Here is a 21,784-nt window from a genome sequence, read left to right as displayed (position 1 = left end):
TGGGGATGCATTGTCAGAGACCTCCAGGTCAAACTGAAAAGAGGGGATGGTTATGAGTCTTGGCCCTTTTCCCAGAGCACTAAGGACCTTTAAGATCAAATGGGTGTGTTTGTGCCCACATAAGTCTCCCTTCTTTGTTCTCCGGGAGTTACCCAAGTCAGCTGGGTGGAATCCTCGTCATCTTTGGAGCCGGTCCCTGCTTTGCTCCAGGATTCCTGGTCCATTTTTCCTCATGCTGGAGACATGGTTGCTTTGGTGGGAGGGACTCCACATGCTCATCTGATCCAACTCCATTAGGTGCTGAGGCTTTGAATTAGCTCAGTGGGTGCAGGCTGGGCCCAACTCAGCATCTGCAAAGCGTGGGCAGGCTGCCTTAGAAATGGAGCACTGCATGGATTTAGCCCAGTGCTTTTTTGGCTGCTCTGTCATGCCTGTATAGGGGCAGAAGAGCCAGCAGGGAGATGCTGGAGCCAAGTGTCAGAGTGGGTTTAATTGCTCACGTGGACCAACGGACAAGGAGGAGGAAGCTAAAAAGAAAAAAAAAAATTACCACTGCTCCAAAACAGGGTAAAAATTAAAATAAACAGAGGCAGCAACAATCAAACCACCAACTGACCACTGCCGCAGAGGCAGAGAAACTGGCAGCATGCAGAAGCAGAAGGGGTTTGGCCAGAGCACACAGTACCAACATTTTCATCTGCCTCCAAGAGCTGCAGAAAGGAGAGGCGCAGCCCAGATGTCCAGCATTGTGGGAGATACTGGGTTACAGAAAAATTCCAGCTTCCTAATGCAAAGTATAAACAGCTACTTTTAAAGGTTTCAGAGGAACAGCCGTGTTAGTCTGTATTCGCAAAAAGAAAAGGAGTACTTGTGGCACCTTAGAGACTAACCAATTTATTTGAGCATGAGCTTTCGTGAGCTACAGCTCACTTCATCAGATGTTTACCGTGGAAACTGCAGCAGACTTTATATACACACATGAGCTACTTTTAAAGTTACCTGTAGAGAAATCTATAGCATCTTTGTCCTTTTTTGGCATCTTTACAATACATATAGAATCTCCATCACTGGAGATTTTTAAGAGCAGGTTAGACAAATACATGCCAGGAATGGTCTAAATAATACTTAATCCTGCCATGAGTGCAGGGGACTAGACTAGATGACCTCTTGAAGTTCCTTCCAGTCCTATGGTTCTATAAAGGAGACCAAAATATCCACTCCCCCTGCCGCACACACAAAAATTCAAATGTTGTCTATCCTATCTTCCAGGGAGATTCTGTGCAGGACTGGAGACATAATAGCATTATGATATCTCAGGAACCAAGGAACTGAGACATGAACTACTGCAGGAACAGGATATTTCATATATTTAGAACTATTTGTTTTTGTTAATGCTTATTTAACTCAAACATTGGACAAACTGTTGAAAGATTACTCTGTCAGAGATTCCACCCACGCATCTACCACCACCCACCTTTGTCCAATAAGCACAGAAAACTCCCACTCCACTTCTCTGGTCCAAGAACAATTCCAACAAAACTCAAGAGCATAGTTTTTTCCTTATACTTCTATGGTAAACGAGCAGAAGAAAAAGAGCTTTAAAAATACCTCTCAGACCTGTATACCAGATAAAGCAACAAAAAGGAAAAGGGGCACAGAACCACTTTCTTCCATCACAGGTCATCTTTAAAAGCTATAGTTTTGCTTTTGGAAGAGCTATGAAGAGTGTAACTTTTAGAGCAGTGGTTATCAACTGGGGGTAAGTAAAGGTCTTTCAGGGGGTACATCAATTCATCTAAATATTTGCCTAGTTTTACAACAGACTACGTAAGAGCACTTGTGAAGTCAGAACTAAAATTTCAGTAGACAAAATGAGAAAGTAAGCAATTTTTCAGTAATAGTGTGCTGTGGTACTTTTGAATTTTGATGTCTGATTTTGTAAGCAAGTAGTTTTTAAGTGAGATGAAACTTGAGTACACAAAACAAATCAGACTCCTGAAAGGGGTACAGTAGTCTGAAAAGGCTGAGACCCACTGGTTTAGAGTAATAGTATAAAAAGTAGAATCTACCCACCAGCTGGGAAAAAGCAATCTGATACTGTAGGTATGTACTAACTAGACAGATAGTGGCTGCTCCCCAACCAGCATAATGTTCCAGAGCATTCAGAAGTTCAGGCTTTGTTATTCTCACTGTTTTTACAACAATGCAACTTCATTGATTTCAAAGTTAATCTTGATTAACATCATTGTAAGTAACAGTCCTTTAAATTTTCTCCAACCATTCACAAGTTAGGGGAAGGAAGTAGAACTGAAATCTTTTTAGGAATAATTTGAAGCTCAGAGAGATTGCCAAAATCCTTTCTGCCAATTTGGAGATAGTCTTAGAAAGACCCCACAACAAATGCTGTATGTAATACAAATGCATTTGTACTACCAATTTCTGCTATTCAGTGGGGTCCAATACCAGTTACCAGCAAGTCTGTATTTAATTATCCTTTATTTGAAAAAGAAAAAAAGTATTTCAAGAAATGCTTTCATTGCAAAACAAAGTGAAATGCACAAAATACCTAAAAAACCATTTAAATTGTAGCATCACATTATTGAAATAAGTGGAACAAATGAATCCAAAGATCTTCCAGTCTAATGTTTCCATAAATTCAGCATTTTAATGATGAGCAAGGAAGTAACCATCTGGTGTCTTGTCACACTTTAATAAGAACAATTTTAAGAGTCCCAGAACAGACTTCATAAACTTGGAGACACAAGATGGGTGAGGCAATATCTTTTCGTGGACCAACTTCTGTTGGTGGAAGGGACAAGCTTTCAAGCTTCACAGAGCTCTTCCTCAGAGTGAAGAACTCTGTGACACTCAAAAGCTTGTCCCTTCCACCAGCAGAAGTTGGTCCAGGAAAAGATATCACCTCATCCACCTTGTCTCTTTTATATCCTGGGACCAACACAGCTACAGCACTACAAACAATAATGAATCCTTTAACAAAAATATTTTTTAAAACAATAGTTTCTCATTTTAGCAAAATGGATTTGGAGGTAACTTTAAATAAAATCAGCCATTTACAATGGTCCCTGGGCATGTTAGTTATGGTTCCACTGTAGTTTTGTTCCAGTTTAACAAGATTAATATTCACTTTAATTTACTTTAAACAATAATAATTTAAAATAGTACTGTGTGCTTTATTTCTCTTGTATCGTAAGCAGACTGCATAGAATTATTAAATCTCCCCATTTATTAACATGTATCTCCAGGACAGTACACTTAATAGAAAAACAATGTTTTTGGAATATTCCAGCATACACATACTATTTTATTGTTTTCCCAATATTAGTTCAACAGTAACTGAATTTCATAATAAATTCATTCTTAACCAGAGTTCCTGGATATCAGCCAACTGCTGAAATCGCGTCTCCCCAGTGCTAAATATGAAGAGGTTCATTTATGCAGTACATTCTACCAGCTTTCATTAACAGTACAGAAGTAATCATTATACACAATGGCCATATCCACTTTTATATCTTACAGGTCTATCTCAAATTACCAGTTTTAGGCTTCTCAGGAAAAAGCAGTATATTAGACAATACCAATATGGTCATGACATTTCAGATACAGTACAGAGTTCAGTCAAACTTATAAACCAAGGCAACAATGAAAAGAGTATTCGTGTTCCTGTATCAAGAACCTTTTAATGCTATGTAGAGGGTTCAAACTTAAAATGTTTCACACAACAGATTTCAGCCTTGCAGATCTAGTAACGAACTAGAAGTAACCAAGTATTATAGGATTTTCACTGGAAAAAATGTTCTTTGAAATTTGTGTTACGTTTGAACATTTTACAACATTTCAATTAACTTGTAGTGGAAAAAAAATCAAGTTGAGTTCACAAAATATAAATCCTCTAAACCTGGATTTTTCCATGATAGAATTACAAGGTAGTGACTTATATCAGAATGATATTTAATAAGTTATAAAATATCACACACCCAACCATGTACAGACAGCCTTAAAAGCATCTCTTTGCCATAGCTTTAGATGATGTGCAAAAATGGTTATGTTAAGAATTCTGACTGGTCCTGCAAGATGCTATAAACCCTCAACTCCTACAGTCTTCAAATGGGAGTTGAGGGTGCTCAGCACCTTGCAGGATTGAATCCTAAAAAGTTTGTTGGATTAATGCACTAAGATCCATCCTGTAATATAGACTGTGTGACAGCAGTTCTCAACATAGGGGTGGGGCCAGCAGCAAGTCTTACTCATTCACAGTGCCACTCACTCAAATTTTGCCCGGCCACCCCTCAATCATGACAAAGGGGAGGGCCAGGCCAAATCTGAATGAGTGGCATTACGACCACAGGAGTGAGCAACATTGTGTCCTGACACACAGGATTGCAGCCACTCAAATTAGGGTTGGTCACCCCTCCATCACAACAGAGGGTCATCTGGGCCAAATTTGAAGAAGTGGCAATGTGACCTGGTACACAGGGTTGCAGAGCCCACTAGCATTCTTTAATGCGGACATTGAGAAATACTGCCCTGAAAACTTTGTGGGTATTAAGGTTTATGCTTTTACAAGGTTTCCTAGCCTATGCACAATTAGTCTGTTGATCTTGCTGTCTGATTTATGTAAAGTAGCATCTCCTTTATTAGAAATCAATATATTAATAGGTCCAGTTCCATCCTGATTACATTGGAAAAATCCCATTTTGTGAAGCAAGGCTTCAATATTAAAAAAAAAAGGGGGGGGGCAGGAGGAGGGAAGGCCTGGCTCATGAAAGTTGAGATCCCCCAGTCTAACATCTCCCTGTCCTGTTTTATTAAGACTCGAGATCTCTACACCATCCTTTATCAGTCACTTATATATTTATACCATATTTCAGATCACTGGTTGTTTGTTTTCAGGTAGCTTTCAATGTAATTTCACAAAACTACACTGAAATATTAAAACTTTGCAGAAAACTCGCTATTATTGGTACATCACAAAAGTTGGTACTAGATTAATCTACTTGAGTGCTAGTTAAGAATAAAGTATTTCTAAGCAACTTGAGACACTAATTGTTAATTTAAAAGGGAAAAAGGTTTAAATGCTTGTGAAAGGGTAATAGACTGACAGCATTAGATTTTTTTTTTTTAAAAAATCTCTTTACAAAATGAATACAAGAACATTTCCACACTACCCAACCAATGCACCTCAACTCTGTTCTGGAGAGATCTGGAAACAAAGCAGATAGGCCATGTAAACTGAAGTTATCAATCCTTCAGCTCTTTGCTGTGACTGCTAAACTACAGTGCTTAATATTTATGACAAGACCACCTACCTACTAAGAAAGGGTCTGAGAACACCAACTTATTTGGCTGAGATCCTTATTATAGAGGATAAATGATAATGGACTTTTGATCACTGCAATCCAGAACTAGATTCAGACTAATGAGCTAGATGTGCCTGTGTACAAAGATCACTAGTCATTCTGCTCCCTAGGTGTGCTGTGGAAAAAAGTTTATTTACTTGGTGCCATAAAACATCTATTGACTAAGAGGCAATATATTTACCCATTTACATTATGCAATGTTTCCACATAATAGTACCTAGAATGTGCTTCACTTTCCCCAATTTCCCATTTAAATATTAAATAGTAAGTTATCATTCCAGTTGAAATCTGTGCACATCTAGATCTTAATAAAACGTAGCTACCATTTTTAGCATCTCTGATCTGGTGTTATATTTTTTAGATGTTAATTCTTCCCCTTCAAAACAACAATTTATTCCTCTTTATGAGAGAAAAAAATGTACCGTTAACAGGATCATTTAGCAATCTGCCACTCAAATATTATAACTGCAGCATTTCCAATTTAAGCAATGTTAAAACACAGCACAAGATAGTCCTTCATTTGACAGACCAGACATTGCAAGTAGTTATTAAACTATGTCTTTTACCTAAAGAAAGTACATTTCAAATACATTACTTTGTTTTACTACTGATTTTGGTTTTCGGTTTTATTTAGAAATTGAAAAGATGCTCTGATGATTAAGCTACTTCAAATACAAAACATTTTATTAATAAGAATCACCTTGGCACATGTAGAATCAGTAATACAGAATTGCAAAAGGAGGGCCAACTGTAAAAATTTCTGCATTTAGTTGTATATATTCTGCAGTCCATAAGTTTTTGTAAAAGCAGGGAAAAAGTAAAAGCCACATTCAAGCCATTAGAGGACTTTTGGTCATGGCTGAAACCGACAACTGCTTTCCTATGCTACTAAACCCGGCAGTATGTTCTGTTTGCACTTATCCAGAAGACAGTAATGGGTTGAAATTAATGCAAATAATTTAAGCTTTATCTAAAAGATTTTGGAAAATGAAAATATTTCATGCGAGAGCTGTGCTTTTATATTCAAGTAAGTCGGCTTGATTTCTTAATCAGTTATTTTAAGAGAATTAAAATACGGATAATGTGCTATTGCTAAACTGGACCAACACACTGCAGCAAGAGGAAACTGGAGTTCATAACTCCAGCTATTTCTCAATTCTGCGCTTCTGTGTTCTCTGATGACATCCAGCCGAATGCAAGCTTATTTTTTTTATTGGGGGTGGAGGTGACGAGGAGGGTGAGAGGAGGTAGGGGAGCAATCTTTAGTACTGAAACAAACAAACCTTCCCTCCCAACTGTTATCAATAATCTTTTACTCCCCAGACCTGAACAAAAACCCTACCTTTATGTTTACTCGTAATTCAATTAGAATCAAGAATTAATGTTAATTTATATTTCAGCAAAAAATGGTTTCCTTTAAAAATATTAAAAGCACACAAGACAGGTGGAACATCTGATATTTAATTGTGTATTATAAGGAATCGGATATTAACCTACCTGTCATACCTTTACAAGGTATTTTTAATATCATTCAATTGAAGTAATGATGTATAACATACATCCAACAAAATATATAGGTGCCTTTTCATTGGATATACAGCACACTGTGCGTCATTAAGGCACTCAAGAAACTGATTCATCTGATACTGAATGTAGCAAGCAAATCTCAATTACAAAGTACCAGTTTATGAGTTTTTGAAGGAATTGTTGTAGATGATGCAACATATCTTGCTTGGTACAGTTAGTTACAATCTATTTCTTAACTGATTAATGTGTGTAATGAGCAATTTTATCACCACCACACACTACATCTTTCAAAGGCACTGAATGTCTTTTGTTCACCCTTCTCTTTGGGCTATACATAAATGTTTATGACTTCTCACTCATTTTCTAATCTGTATGTTCCAATTCTCTCGTAATACAAGAGCTATACAGCTAGTCACATTTCTCCCTCACAAATGCAAACAGAACCCAGTCAGGATTACGCCAGCTTTTATTATTTTGAAGCTTAGCCTTTAATGCACAAAAGCTTCAACACTCGATCTGACCCTTCAACACTCAAGGCTTACTAAGGGCATTGTGCGGCACCCATCACATAAATCCCACCTCATACTAGTTTTACTGAAAAGGAAAAAAAAAAAGAAAAACCAGTTGATTTACTTTTTGAAACAAAGTGCCTTGAAACAAGAGGAGACAATAAATTAAAAGGCATAACTTTCAAATCTATAAAAAATGTTATGTTTCTTATAAATCTTTAAAGCTTATAAAAGCCTGAAAATACATTTAAAAGAGGCTTTTAAACACAGTTTGATCCATCGAAGTGTGGTTGTGGTCAGGAAAGTGATAAGAAAATGACATGTGTGTTCTACATTTATTCTTCCTCAATCACTGCTAGTTTATATATGCTTAGTTTACAAAATTAAATATTCTTTTAAATGACAGCACTGCCAAGGCCAACTTGTTAATTGATCAAGCCAAAATTGTTTCTGCTTAACTTTTTTTTTTTTTATATATAAAGAGAACATAGAACTTTGCTGAAAATGCTGATTTTGAGATGTATATGTGTGGAACAGTTTGCTCTTCTATAGCTACTGCACTGCAATTTAAGTGTTGCTTGTCTAAACAGATAAAGGCAGCCATGAGGACATAAATGTGTAGTACAAACTTGCCATTTTTGAGAATTACTTTTCTGACCTTAACTAGATTTTCACATAGAGCAAATGGTATTGCATACACAAATGCCACTTTTAGTGGTCTTAGTTTTCCCAGCCATTTGGCATTTTAAAAATATGTATACTCCTGTTTAATGAGTATGAAATGTCTCTGCACTAAAATTAAGCTCTAACAATTTGCTAGTTCCATCCAGTATTTAAATTACATCAGTTGGTCCTCTTGCATTTCCATGAAGATTGTCCTTCATCTTGCAGCTTTTTAAGTTTTGACCCAAGGAGGAACCACCAGAAAAATCCCAGAGCAACGCAGATTATGGATTCTACATAATAACCATCCAGCATCGTAACACAAGAACCACCAAGTTCTGTACAGTGCTGAGAGAGAAACAAACATATTTATTAAACAAATTGAAACATTTGCCCAGTATTTCTTTATAGTGAGACAAGTGCTTAAAATTCAAATACAGAAAGGACTTTTGCTGTTATCTAAGTATATTTTAAACAAGCACACATTTTAGATTCCCAATTGTGCTACCCTCCATAGTTGCCTTTACCCCTCCCCCCCGCCCCTCCCCCATGAGTTTCTTGGCCAAGAAGAAAAACAATCAGTATAGGGAGATGGGCCGCACAAAGTATATCTTCTCCAATACAATAAAGTACCTACACCAAGACTGCCACAGTTATCGGTGTTCCCACCTCCAGAGTAGGGTCACAGAGGGCAGCCACAGACTGGCATTCAACGGGAGCATGAGTACAAGGAACACAGAGGGGAAACCTTAGTCAGAGAATCCTTCTTTATGGGGCAGTGAGCCAACCCTGAGTAACAACTATGATCTTCTTGGTTGGGGGCTTCATTACCCACAGATCTTTGGATTCCACTTCATTATTCACTCCCTCCTTCCTCTTGGATGGTCAACAACCCTACAGAGTTTATTAAAATTACCTTCTATCCCCATGTGCTTTGGGCAATGGGGGCATACAGGCCTGGGGATCAATTCAGTTACCAAAAAAAAAAACAAAACACCAAAAACCACTATGCCCAGCTTGTGCATTGCATACAGATGGAAAAATTGCAATCAGTATTCCAAAGCCCATGAAAAAACGTTCATATTTCAGAAGCCTAGACTCATTTCTGGAAGTCAAACTCTTGCATTATACTGCATTACAGACCTCTCATTATATTGTCTGCAGATCTACAACATTATGTATTCATTTTGTCTACAACTATTCTTGGTATCTATGGCTATGCCTACGAAGCACATCTTGAGCATATTTCCTTATACCTTTTAAAAAGCACTCCCTCCCGCCCCCCCAAAAAAAGTGTTTATAGTGCAAATTCATTGCAGTCACTATGCATTTAACAGGAATGAGAGAGTACTGAAAGCAAACCCCCTTTTCTGAAGTGCTGTCCAGACCAGCAACACGTGGACAGGGAAGCAAAAGGGAACGATACAAGTGGGGGAGACCTGGAAACGGACTGGAGGAGGAAGAGATTCACTCACCTATTTCAGGGAGGAGGGCAAGAGGATGGGAGATCTAATTAGTAACAGGAATGAAGAGAGGTATACCTAGGAATCTCAGATTTATCAGGGCTGGAATCAATTTTTTTCCAGAATGGAGAGTTGCTCTGGTTTAAAGAAATCCTGCTTTACTCCATACCTATTGTTTGGATCCAATATTTATATCCCTAGAATGCTTTGTGCAATCAGTGTGCTTCTACAGCCCAAACAGTATTCTACATACATAAGAGCATTCTATGGTGAAGTTTGAGCCATGAGCAACAAGGGGTTTGACTAAAGCAAGTGAGTCATAAGATGCCAGTTATTTCTTGCTTCAGCAAAGACGTGAATTTGAAGCCCTCATTTCCCCAAAGTTCTTTACTTGCTTGTGCTGTTTTGCTCTACCCTGTGTGCAGTAGCACAGCGTGTTCTATTCTCCAGAACATCCACGAGAGCATTAGAGAGAGGGGGAGTGGAGCCAATTTCACTGCTCTAGAAGCAGTGAAACATCATATGGTCAGGAAGATGGGATGATCAAAAATGGGGGAAGTAAAGAAAAAGTCAAATTAGAAAGAAAGAATCAGAAGGTGATAAAACAGAAAACCCACTGAGGAGGAAAGAGAGGAAAAGCAATGGGGGGTGGGGGGAGGAGGAGGAGGAAGGGGAAATATCCTGCCAAAAATAATTAAAAAGCACCTAATCACAACATTCCAAACTACAAAATCCTGATCCACCCAGGCTTGAGGGGTGTAACCACATCCTCTGTACTCCTGCTACTAATCCAGTCCTTCATTGCATCCCTGAGAAGCCTCTTATTCTTATTTTCCTGTCTCTTCTCCCTTCCCCCCAGTTATAAAGAAAGTAGTAAACATCCTGAAGAAGTAGTTTTCCACCAGGAGCATGTGTGTGTTTAATAACTGAAGAGTAGATACAGTAGAAAAATCAAACTTCATGTTAGTGGAATATAAAAAGCAACTGGACATGGGTAGGGATAGGGTCCATAGTGACCTAGACAAATTGGAGGATTGGGACCTCCCCCCCCCCAAAAAAAATCTGATGAGGTTCAACAAGGACAAGAGCAGAGTCCTGCACTTAGGATGGAAGAATCCCATGCACCGCTACAGGCTGGCCTTCAATTGGCTAGGCAGCAGTTCTACAGAAAAGGACCTGGGGATTACAGCGGATGAGAAGCTGGATGAGTCAGCATTGCGCACTTGTTGCCAAGAAGGCTTATTGCATATTGGGCTGTATTAGAAGGAGCATTGCCAGCAGATCGAGGGAAGTGATTATTCCCCTCTATTCGGCCCTGGAGGCCACATCTAGAGTACTGCGTCCAGTTTTGGGCCCTCCACTACAAGAAGGATGTGGACAAATTGGAGGGAGTCCAGCAGAGGGCAACGAAAATGATCAGGGGGCTGAGGACACATGACTTATGAGGAGAGGCTGAGGGAACTGGGCTTTTTTAGTCTACAGAAGAGTGAGGGGGAATTTGATAACAGCCTTCAACTACCTGAAGGGGGGTTCCAAAGAGGATGGAGCTAGGCTGTTCTCAGTGGCGGCAGATGACAGAAAAAGGAGCAATGGTCTCAAGTTGCAGTGGGGGAGGTCTAGGTTGGATATTAGGAAACACTATTTCACTAGGCAGGTGGTGAAACACTGGAATGGGTTACCTAGGGAGGTGGTGGGATCTCCATCCTTAGAGGTTTTTAAGGCCCGGCTTGACAAAGCCCTGGCTGGGATGATTTAGTTGGGGATTGGTCCTGCCTTAAGCAGGGGGGACTAGATGACCTCCTGTAGTCTCTTTTAACCCTAATCTTCTAGGATTCTCTGAGACATTTTGAAGGCCTTTGAATGTGCAAGACACATTAAGAGAAACCATTATTATAATATTTAGACACATCAGAGTGGAGACCATCACACTTTCCAAACTTACTTCTGCAGCAGCTGTAGTTCCACAACTCTGTTCCTGTGCGCCTATACACTCTTTCACTGTAAGTGGATCAACAAGCCAAAGAGCTACCGTAGCAGGCCAGTTTCCTCCCAGATTCGACACAGTGTTTAGAAGCGTCATATATGTTCCTCCAATCAATGGATCACTAACTTTGGCATTGAAAGCCATTATAGCAACATACATGCTGTATAACGTAATCTGATGGGGGAAAAAATAATAAAATTGATTCAATTATTCTTAACTGTTTTTAAATCTAAAAACATATTACTTGAAATATAGTAACATTTATTTTATATTATTGCAGTTCTTCCAGAGATCTGTGCGGTTAATCACTAGAAATGTTGCTTTGTGGTCAGGATTTGTCTACATTCAACAACACGAGGAAATCTTGCCATTTGGTTTGGCTCATATATATGTAGACCCAGCCTCAGATGTTTTGGAATTATCTGAAATAGATTTCAGATATGATAGATCAGATTGAATATGCTTTAATAAATACAGAGTTGTCAATGAGATTATTTTAAAGACACTTCACAAACATTGGCCCCATTTCAAAGCCCACTGAAGTCAACAGGCTTTGTTTTCAACCAATTGTGCTATTTCCATCAGTCAATAAAATGCAACTTTATAAGCTTTTTAGGGCAGGAATCTCACATGAATTTCTGTGTACTTTTATGGAACTACATAATCATCATGTTGGTCAGACTCAAAGGAAAATGGTTCCCCTGACTCCTATTCAAATGGGATTCTTTAGCTCACTTTCAGAAAAATAATTGCTGGAGAAAAAAAAAGCTGATCTAGTGAATAAAAATGTGGCAAGAAATCTCTGATGAACCACACTAGAGCAAAGAGAAATCCTCTGAGCAGGCTGATTGATCTGTTCTACTGCATGGGTTTTGTTATTCAGTTAACTAGGATTATAAAATGGAGTTATTAGTTAACTCCATTTCATAACTTTATTTCAGTCTCCCATTATAAAAGCACCAGTATAATTAAGATGAGGACAAAGCCAGATAATTATATTTTTACAAGAGGATAAGTTATAAAGATAGTCCATTCATGCCCCCTGCAGAAAAATTCTATCTTTATGACAACAAAATGTAGCAACTTGTTACCTGATGTAAAGCATAACTCAGCAACACCACAATATAGTAATAGATAGGAAATCCTCCTTCATGTTGTACTTTAGGAGTCCACCAAACCAAAAGAGCAAATTCCAAGCCTATCAGTAACCTGTAACAAAGGGGAAAAGACTAATTTTTAGCTTCTGAATTTAAATATGTGGACATGAATCACTGCATATCTTGCAAAATCTATAGCATTCATGTGTGAGCAAAGATGCTTTTTAAAATAGTTAGTGATGTGAATCCATTTATCTGAAAGATTATAGTAAAAACTTATTTCAAATATACCTAAAAATGATTCTAAGATGGACACCAACTGTTTTTAAATTCATTTGTGTGTATGTATATATCAACTGAAGTTATAAACATTTCGTACGAAGCTAGTTTTGCTTGGCTGTGAATGGTATAGCTAAGGTTATGGAAAGTCTCCAGAAATAACCCTCTCCATTTTCAAATGCTCATTACTATCAGAAAGTTCTCTTTTGGGTGAAAGCAACCACACAACTTAGCTAAGGGTCTGTTTGTTTTTTTAAATTTGGAGCAAAAAAAGACTACTTATTCACTTTTCAGTTATGCAAGAGCAAAAGAAATACCTTTTTTAAACTGCAGGAAAAAAAAGAGTAAGACTTTTGTGCATATATATCCTGAAAAAATGGCTGAACTTTATATTCAGAAAATTGAAATTTTACTATTTATTGAATTACTGAACAAATACACAGTATTGATATTAGTTGCATAGATGTGGTTTGTGCTGTTGCATCACTGTGGAGTTCTATTTGTTTGACGGTGCTGCAACCATGGAAGTACACAGTGAAATCAGCAGAATCTAATTCCCTTTTTCTACAATTTAAAGAGGTATTAAAATACTAGACTACTGTGTGACAATTTTAGACATTTAAGAGACATAAAATGCAAATGTTAAGTTTCTCATCCTTGATGCACCCATATTGCATAAATAGGCCGACTACCATTTCCCTTATTCTCACAACTGAACCCAGTGAGGTATATGGGACTACTAGCATGAGTATATCAAGTAGGATTTAGCAGATGAAATATTTTGGATTACTAGTTATGGGCCAGATTTTGCCATCCTTACCACTGAGAAGTACCTTGCTATACAAATACAGCCACTGACTTTAGTGAAACTAATTGTAGAGTAAGGTACTACTCGAGTAAGGGTGGAAGAATATCACCCTGTACTGTCAGATGTACACCTTGCTTAAAGCAAAAGCAGTGTAATTCTGCTTTCAAATATACATGTCCAACACTAACTGACTTCAACAGAAGTTGCACAGGTGTATTGGAGGTAAAAATTGTGCCCTGAAACGTGAGCAAGTTTACTATGAGAATCTTAACTTGCATAATTCTTTATGTCTGTATGTTTGAAAAGTACAACCTTCAATTCACATCATATTATTTTTATTTATTCAAACTACACAATTCAAATACATTGTATAAACATGCAAAGTTAAAATCTATCATCTACTTTTTTACCTAAAAGGCATGGCTTTGTAAAATGTGTTCAGTGGCTGTGGACCTGCTGTGTATTTGCTGATGATCAGAGGCAATATTATCTGTAAAGGTACTATTGGAACAGCTAGTAGAGCTAAGTGTTCTTTAGGTACTCCTTCTTCCACCAATTTAAGTCCTGTTACTGCATCCGCTGCTGAGAAGCCAACCTGCAATGTAAGTTATAAAGAGAATAAAATCCTGAAAGCCAATGACAAACTTTGCTAAACTATCAAAATTAAATTTCTCCAAATATTCATTAATACTGAGTAATTTGGCACTTAACATGAACTACAATTTTCTTTTTTCCCCCGCTATAGTTCACTTCCAAATATAGATCCAACCCTGTTGCAAATTCTGCATGGGAGGACTCCTGCACTTGCACACTGCTTATTGTAGGATCAAGGCCATACTGAGAAAGTTAAAAGCAGCAACAAATTTCCTGGTCATATGAATGCTGAAGGTAACAATGAAGACTATCAATATAAAACTAAAGAAAAGTACATTGCACAATTTTATTTGCAATAGAAATTAAACCGACAGTGCCACAGAATTCCAAAGACCCTGCAAATACCCAAGCATTCTCCAAATTGCAGATCAGATTTTAGAATTCCAAAATTAGAGGAAACAGCCTTGCTGGAGATACAATCAGAAATACAAAATATACTGGAGATACAATCAGAAGTTCACACAAACCTCAAAGAAAATCGTGTTGCAACTCTAATTTAAAAAAAAATGTCTTTACATATTGTAAACAATGTACCTAATTCCAGGGTGGATAAAAATCAATGATTTAAAAATAAATAAACAAACTGATTTTATTTAAATTGGATTTTTTTGATAAAATGCTTTTTGAGGAAAACACGTATCTAAAGATAGTTTTACTTAAGATACATTACAGCTCAAAGATATCTCATCATGGAATAGGGATTATAAATTCTAATTCTATAGTATGAGACAATGTAATGTTTAAGAAAAGCTTTGTAAATAAATTCCAATAGTTCATGGATTAGGGACCCAATCTTATGGGGTTCCACAGGCTTCTGTATAGATTATTTAGGTTAATCTTTCCATCCAACTAATGGGACTCAGTGCTCAGTCTAGAAGATACCATCAGAGATGCTTAGTTTTGCAGTTCTCAAACTGTGGATTTGAGTCTCCGGAAGTAACATGCTTGTTAACAGCAAAAAACGTTTTTAAACATACATACATACGTGAGAAATAACAGACCTCAACCCTATTGTCCCTCTGCAAATTTATGTACTCAGAGTCAATCCCTCTCCTCTCTAAAAGTGCAAAGTTTCAAAAAGTTCAATTAATAGAAGATTATTAGGGGCGGAATAGATCTGGACAAGGAGAAGAAGTCTGGAGATAAATGCGAGAAGCGAGGGTCATATGCTTGTTTTGTTAAAATATTATATGTTTGCTGTAGAAGAAAAAAATTCCAGAATACTTAACATTGTTGTTTTAGTTAAATAAAATAATTTAAATGTCTGTCTGGTGATGTTCTCCTCCTAATACACCATGGCAAGAAAATCCTCCAAATACTAATGATTGATCTGTTGAATTGGAGATAGCTCACCTCCCAAGGACTTCATAAATATCTGCTTCAATTACCTTTGGTAAATGAAATAACCAAACAATCATTCATTTTCTGATATAGCTATAAAACTAATCTGAAAAATTTTCAAAATAAATCATGGTTTAACAATGTGTAGTGTGTACCTTCTAAAAATGAAACCTACATCTTATCTCAAAGTTGTGAAGAATATGTATTCAAGTTATAACAACCAACAAGAATGCACTCTTACGTAGAAAACCATGATTAAAATAGAGTCTTCCTGCCTAATTCATATCAAATCATTAAAAAAGGGAGGTTTAGATGCAAGTCTTTTGTACAACTCTACTTAAAAACAAGAATTACGCACACTTTAGATAATTTGCAACAAGTAAACAGTGAAAAAAAAATTTCTGCCATGAAAGGGGAATACAGTTTGAAAATATGGCCCACATGTTATCAATTATTATTCATACGTATGTTTACTCACTTTTGCTGTTAAAATCAGGATACAGAAAGTAAGAACTGCTGGCATTCTTACTATCGAGAAGAGCAGTTTGTACGTATCAGTAATGCCCTTTGTTTCTTCTTTTGATGGTGTTACTTCCTTGTTTTCCTTTTTCAAGAGGGCAACTAAAGTAGTAGTTATTAAGAAGACAGCTCCCCAGAAAAATAGGAAATCTGAAATTAAATTACCTCATCATAATTCAAATATATCACTGTCTACATTTTGTTAATTAGTAGCTCAATATGGGAAATATACACAATACCTTAGTAGATGGGAATTACAATCATACCAATCATGAGTATCAATAGCATTAAAACTCATGTAACCCCCCAAAACTGACAAAAAATGTTCCTAACTCTGTAACTGTTTGTTCTCCACATTACCTGCAGGAAAAAATGGCTAACTGGTGTCTTTACAGGGATGTTTGTATATACATCCCTGTAATGAGACCAGTTAGCCACCAGTTAGACATCTACAGCCCACTTCATCGGATGCATAGAATGGAACATAGAGTAAGAAGAAATATATATACATACAGATAAGTTGGAAGTTGCCATACAAACTGCGAGAGGCTAGTTAGTTAAGATGAGCTATTATCAGCAGGAGAAAAAAACACTTTTGTAGTGATAATCAAGATGGCCCATTTAGACAGTTGACAAGGTGTGAGGATACTTAACTTTCGGGAAATCTATTTCACATCCGATGAAGTGAGCTGTAGCTCACGAAAGCTTATGCTCAAATAAATCTGTTAGTCTCTAAGGTGCCACAAGCACTCCTGTTCTTTTTGGGAATACAGACTAACACGGCTGCTACTCTGAAATCTGAGAATTCTGAATGTTGTTCTCGGTTCTATCACAGACATTAACTCAAGGGGATACACAGTATAACTTCTCTGTGCCTCAGTTCTACACCAACAAAATGAGGATTATATTTACTTATATCACAAGAAGTTTAAAGTGTGTAAGATCCACTTTAAAGATGAAAGATGGTACAAAACAGTCAATTAAAAATTCACTATACTACAATACTTGCACTGTCACTGGAGGGGGAATTATATTAATAGATTTTGTTTTAAAAGGAAGGAAAAGATTGGTAACTTTCTGAATTATTAAAACAATCAAGTACTGTAAATTAGTTCACCTAAGGTGATATCTGTACTGCGCCTTTTAGAGGTGTAGGATAGCCAGGGAAAAGGGTAAGGCAGCCTTCCGCCACCCTTATGTCCTCCTGATTCTGGACAACTCCCCTGGCATATAACTAGACAGTACACTGCGTGAAGGGCCTACAGCACAGCTTTACCACATCTTAGTATTTCTGGGTCAGAGGGGAGAGAAGAAGATCATTTAAACTGTTTCTCTTATTTGCTGCCTCCATAATGTTTCCCTCCATAATGCTTCAAATATTTCAGTAAAAAGGAAAAGGCCATGTGGTTTGACAAGCCTACATTGCTGATTTAGTTAGTCCCAACTTCTTAGATTCCTCCTCCTCTTCCAGAAAAAAAAACACAGGGGCCTCAAATGATTTTTTATATGATGTAAAATATACAGTTTTCATTGTGCTGTACTAATAGTGGTCTCAGCATGTACAAAAACTGCACTGTGGTACTAGTGGAAAAAGGTGCCACAGGGCAGACAGTTGCTATTGCAGTGCTAGACCAATTTACTAGGATTGAGATAATGCTCAAAACTGTAATCAAAGATATTCCTATTTTATACACATGCTTCTAATCAAGTCAATTTGCACCAGCTGCAGTGATTAGTTTAGCTGAGAAAAGTATGCAGAAACAAATGAAAATCAATGAACTGTTAATTAAGATTGGAAATCTTAAATTTAACTTGGTAAAAGCAACATATCCTTCCATCCAAAATGTCCACTACGGATCAGTATGCAGAGGGGGGGAAATGTGAAAAATCTTTTTAAAAATATCACTTAAACGCTAGTAAGCCTGTATTTAAGAGAGCACATAAATGAATTACACTTAGTGACAGTATTCCATAATGATAAAAGTTCAGTGAAACATATTGGGGCAATTAAGCAGTTATTAACCTAATCATCCTTATGAATCCTATTCTACAGTCATTAAAATTATGTCCAACCAATAAATGACTAAGGTTTCTTGCTACTGCCAACATTTAAGACATTGATTACTTCCAAGTAAGTACACTAATGAAAGAAGTCTTATTTCTAAACCTAAATTAGTGTAAATTTTATTTTGATGAGAGATTGAACATAAAGAAATGTAAATTTCCCTAGCTGATGATTAAGTGTACTAAGGTAACTTGCTTTTCCCACCCTCATCCAGTTTAGAATTCAAGGACAGGTTGAACAGGTTTGGTTATTTTTTTTATGAATGTTTCTGTGATAGTCACAGATCTCTTTTGTAAATAATACTATTCATGTAATCTAAGGTGACCTGAACATTGTGGGTATGTGGAGCAGAAATGAACCTTCTTAGCAAAGGAGGAGCACACAACCTTATCCAGCAACTGTTGGAAGGAGAACAACCTGTCACAAAATCATGGTGGAAGGAGCCAGGAAAGTGTCAGAACTGGGGAAACAAGGAAGCTGCAGGGTGGAAAACGATAGAGCGCCAAACCATGGATACGTAGTTCCATTTGGAAAATGCACACACAAGCCTATTGCCATGTATGCAACACCCAGGGCAGTACTGTCACTGTATGATAGTATTTTTCCTATATAAATTAGCATTCATGAACAAACCATACCTACCAACCAACCATGAGAATGTTAGTACCTGGGCAAGGGACCAGCTTGACACCCTGCAGACTGAAGTCCCCCATTTATCCACAGAACACGGACAGCATGTGGACAGACAGCACAAACCTCTGTTAACTCTTAACTGAGAAGCCCACCCCTAGAGAGAAGAGGAGAGTTCAGGTTCTTTAGCCTCTCTGCTGAGGCTGCCATATGGGGTGCCAAATGTGGTGGCATTTTTGTGATATAGCCACAAATGAAGAGTGACCATCCAACTCAAACAGCCAACCCATGTTAAAAGTTTCAGTTCACTACTAACCATGACCACACTAGACTAGTGACCTGGAACAGTTCCCGGTTCCCTGAGCTGGATAGCTCAGATTCGGATCCTCTGAGCTATCCAAGTTCCTTGGAAAGTTTAGTTGCCAATGCTCAAGGTTGTCACAGCACATACAAATATTTATGCTTTAACAACTTCTGAAATACCTGGGCAACATACGTAATAAATACAGCCTACATATACTTAAGAACAAAAACGCAGAGCCTAGCGACTGACAATACCACAGACTGTTATGCCATGATTCAGGGATACTGTTTTTCAGGAAGGAGGTTTAAAAAAAAAAATTGTTATTTACATTTCCACTAATAAGGCTTGGAAAGATTCTTAGCATATCTAGTCCTGAACATTTATATTTTTGGGGCTACCATAAAAGGAGTAACACTGTTCATGCAAATACAATACGATTTATAATCTTGGGAAAAAACAGCAAGAAAGAAAAAGATGATGTTTGTCTAAAAGAGGATCAGCTCAAAATAGCTTTAAATTATTTTGATCTAAACAGAATGAACCTTTAAAATTCAAAGTAGTGCTGACTTGACAGCTCTGAAAACTGCAATTCCTCTATACTTATAAATGTACAGGTAATGACACTTCAAAGTTTCCCCAAAACATTCTGCATACCTTAACCCTGAGCTAGAAGGATGACCTCTAAATTTAAGGGGTAGTGACCATCCCTTTTAGCCTCTTTACAGAGATTGCCAATTGCACTCATTTAACCACTGGGACCTAGCTTAAGACCCCACATTTCACCTAAAAAAAAAAAAAAAAAAACTTTCAGTCATTTTCAACCTGGATAACATTCACTTTTAAAACAAACAGAGGTCGAAGGTTCCAAAATCCATTACAACTATCATGATTTGAATTTCAATATAGTATAGATGATACCTGAAAGGGTAACAATTCCTTTGGGTTGAGGTTGGAACCGCAAATATTTGTTACAGAAGGAGGGAGATTCAAGGGCCAAGAACAGGACATTTCCCAAGAAATAACCAGCTGTTTGGCCAACAGAGTTACAAGTGGAAGCATAGCCCACATTTTCTCGGGACAACATAGTCAGTGCCCAGCCATCCACAGCAATGTCCTGTGTGGCAGCCAGGAACTCAAACAAAAAGAAAGTCACAGTGAGGGCCACCACATCAGGACTCTTGCCCTCCACATCGCCTAAGAGGAAGTCTACCTGTGTGGACAGGTACATCATAAAAAACCCCAGGATGTACTGAGTGGGCACAAGCCAGGACTTGCGGCGGCCAAAGCTCTTGAAGTAGACTGCATCCACCAATGGGGCCCAGAGCAGCTTGAGACTGAAAGGCCAAAAGACAAAGCTGAAAAAAGCCTGGTCCTTATAGCTGACATTCTTGCTCTGCAAGATGAATGGGATGCTGCCTGCCAGCCCCAATGGGATACCCTGTAGTACATACAGAAAAAGGAGGAGCAGGATACTACCCAGTTCTGCCCGATATCCCCGGGATACCATGTAGGATGGTGAGTTAAATCCCTGGAGCAGTGCCTCTGTGTCATCTTCTCCTGGTCTCGCAGTGTGATTATCCATGTACAGAGCTGGTGGTGGAGGCTTAATCTCCATGTCCATGGACTGGTGGTAGCTGCCAGGCCGGCGCTGCCGGCTGCTGTCCTTGTAAGAGATGGTTGGGCTCATGTTGCACACGAAGTCCGGAATTTTTTTGGAGGGGGGGCTCCACTGTTCCCCAACAACCTTGTAACGGCAAAGAGAAGCTCCTGCGCACTGTCACTCACTGGGGACGCAAGTTCCCAGCTCCGCCCACCGCAGGCCAGCGCGGGATGTGCATACGCCACTCTACTCACGTCCAGGCTTCCCAGGGACGGGGCTGCTCGCCTTTGCCCACCACAGAGCAGGGGAGTTTCAGCGCCCTCTGCTCGCCAGGCCTGGGGGGGGGGGGGAGGAGGAATCAAGTCTCCACTCACTAGGTCACCTCTTTTATGTCGAGGAGGCACAAGGAAGATCAGCTCTTCCCCTTGCCGGGAAGCGTGTGCACTGCGAGGGGGCCCTCTGGTCCGCTGGAGGGGGGCGGTGTTGGTCAGCGTAATCCGCACGAGACGGGTGTCGCTCCCCTTTACAGCTCCTCTCGCCTAGCTCGGTGTCTTCGCGGAGTCGCCGCTCCGCTCCCGTCCGGCACTGGCCGCTCTCTGTCCACCAAGCATCCCCGTGGTGCGATCAATGGGCTTCAACGCAGTACTTCCGGCTCCCCTGTCCGGTTGGGTCCGTCCTATAATGGCTCCCCCGGAAATACTCGCCAGCACAATGCTTCCTCCGAGGGGAAAAGAACGGAAATCTCGCGGCTGCGCTGCCTAGCAGGCGTGGTCCCACCCCATTGGTGGGGAGGTGGGTGACGTTTGGGTCAAACGAGGCCGCTTTGTTTAATAGCATTCTACCCCCCGCCACGGAGTAGCGCTGTCTCTGGCCGTCTGCGGGAACTACTCCCCGCTCTGCGGCAGCGCCCCCGCCCGCCTCTCCAGGACCCACTGCAGCTCTGCATCTTGTCCGCTCAGCTAC

At 38.9% G+C, this 21,784-nt stretch overlaps 1 protein-coding gene across 2 annotated transcripts; it reads right to left on the bottom strand.

The window, feature by feature from the left end:
* Window positions 1–2,640: 2,640 nt before the first annotated feature.
* Window positions 2,641–21,513, bottom strand: SLC33A1 (solute carrier family 33 member 1). Of its 2 annotated transcripts, XM_073359617.2 has the most exons (6): window positions 20,140–21,513; window positions 16,182–16,372; window positions 14,119–14,303; window positions 12,616–12,733; window positions 11,483–11,698; window positions 2,641–8,425 (listed from the first exon to the last, which is right to left on the bottom strand). In XM_073359617.2, exons 1-6 carry the CDS (start codon window positions 20,906–20,908, stop codon window positions 8,258–8,260), a joined length of 1,647 nt encoding a protein of 548 aa, XP_073215718.1. In that variant the 5' UTR covers window positions 20,909–21,513; the 3' UTR covers window positions 2,641–8,257. The 2 variants fall into 2 exon arrangements, with proteins under 2 accessions (XP_073215718.1, XP_073215719.1); XM_073359618.2 differs by lacking the exons at window positions 2,641–8,425; window positions 11,483–11,698 and adding an exon at window positions 11,706–11,946.
* Between the last annotated feature and the right edge of the window lie 271 nt (window positions 21,514–21,784).

Source organism: Lepidochelys kempii, chromosome 9 (genome assembly GCF_965140285.1).
Source record: "Lepidochelys kempii isolate rLepKem1 chromosome 9, rLepKem1.hap1, whole genome shotgun sequence".
Taxonomy (NCBI): Eukaryota; Metazoa; Chordata; order Testudines; family Cheloniidae; genus Lepidochelys; species Lepidochelys kempii.
The sequence above is the reverse complement of the archived record's forward strand: the minus strand, read 5'-3'. Positions and strand labels throughout refer to the sequence as shown.

Coding starts and splice junctions, on each gene's coding strand:
- SLC33A1 (XM_073359617.2), bottom strand. CDS start 20,908: ATGAGCCCAACCATCTCTTACAAGGACAGCAGCCGGCAGCGCCGGCCT. Junction 14,304..16,181: donor TCCTGATTTTAACAGCAAAA/GTGAGTAAACAT, acceptor CTTACATTGCAG/GTTGGCTTCTCAGCAGCGGA. Junction 8,426..11,482: donor GAACTACAGCTGCTGCAGAA/GTAAGTTTGGAA, acceptor TTTCTCTCTCAG/CACTGTACAGAACTTGGTGG.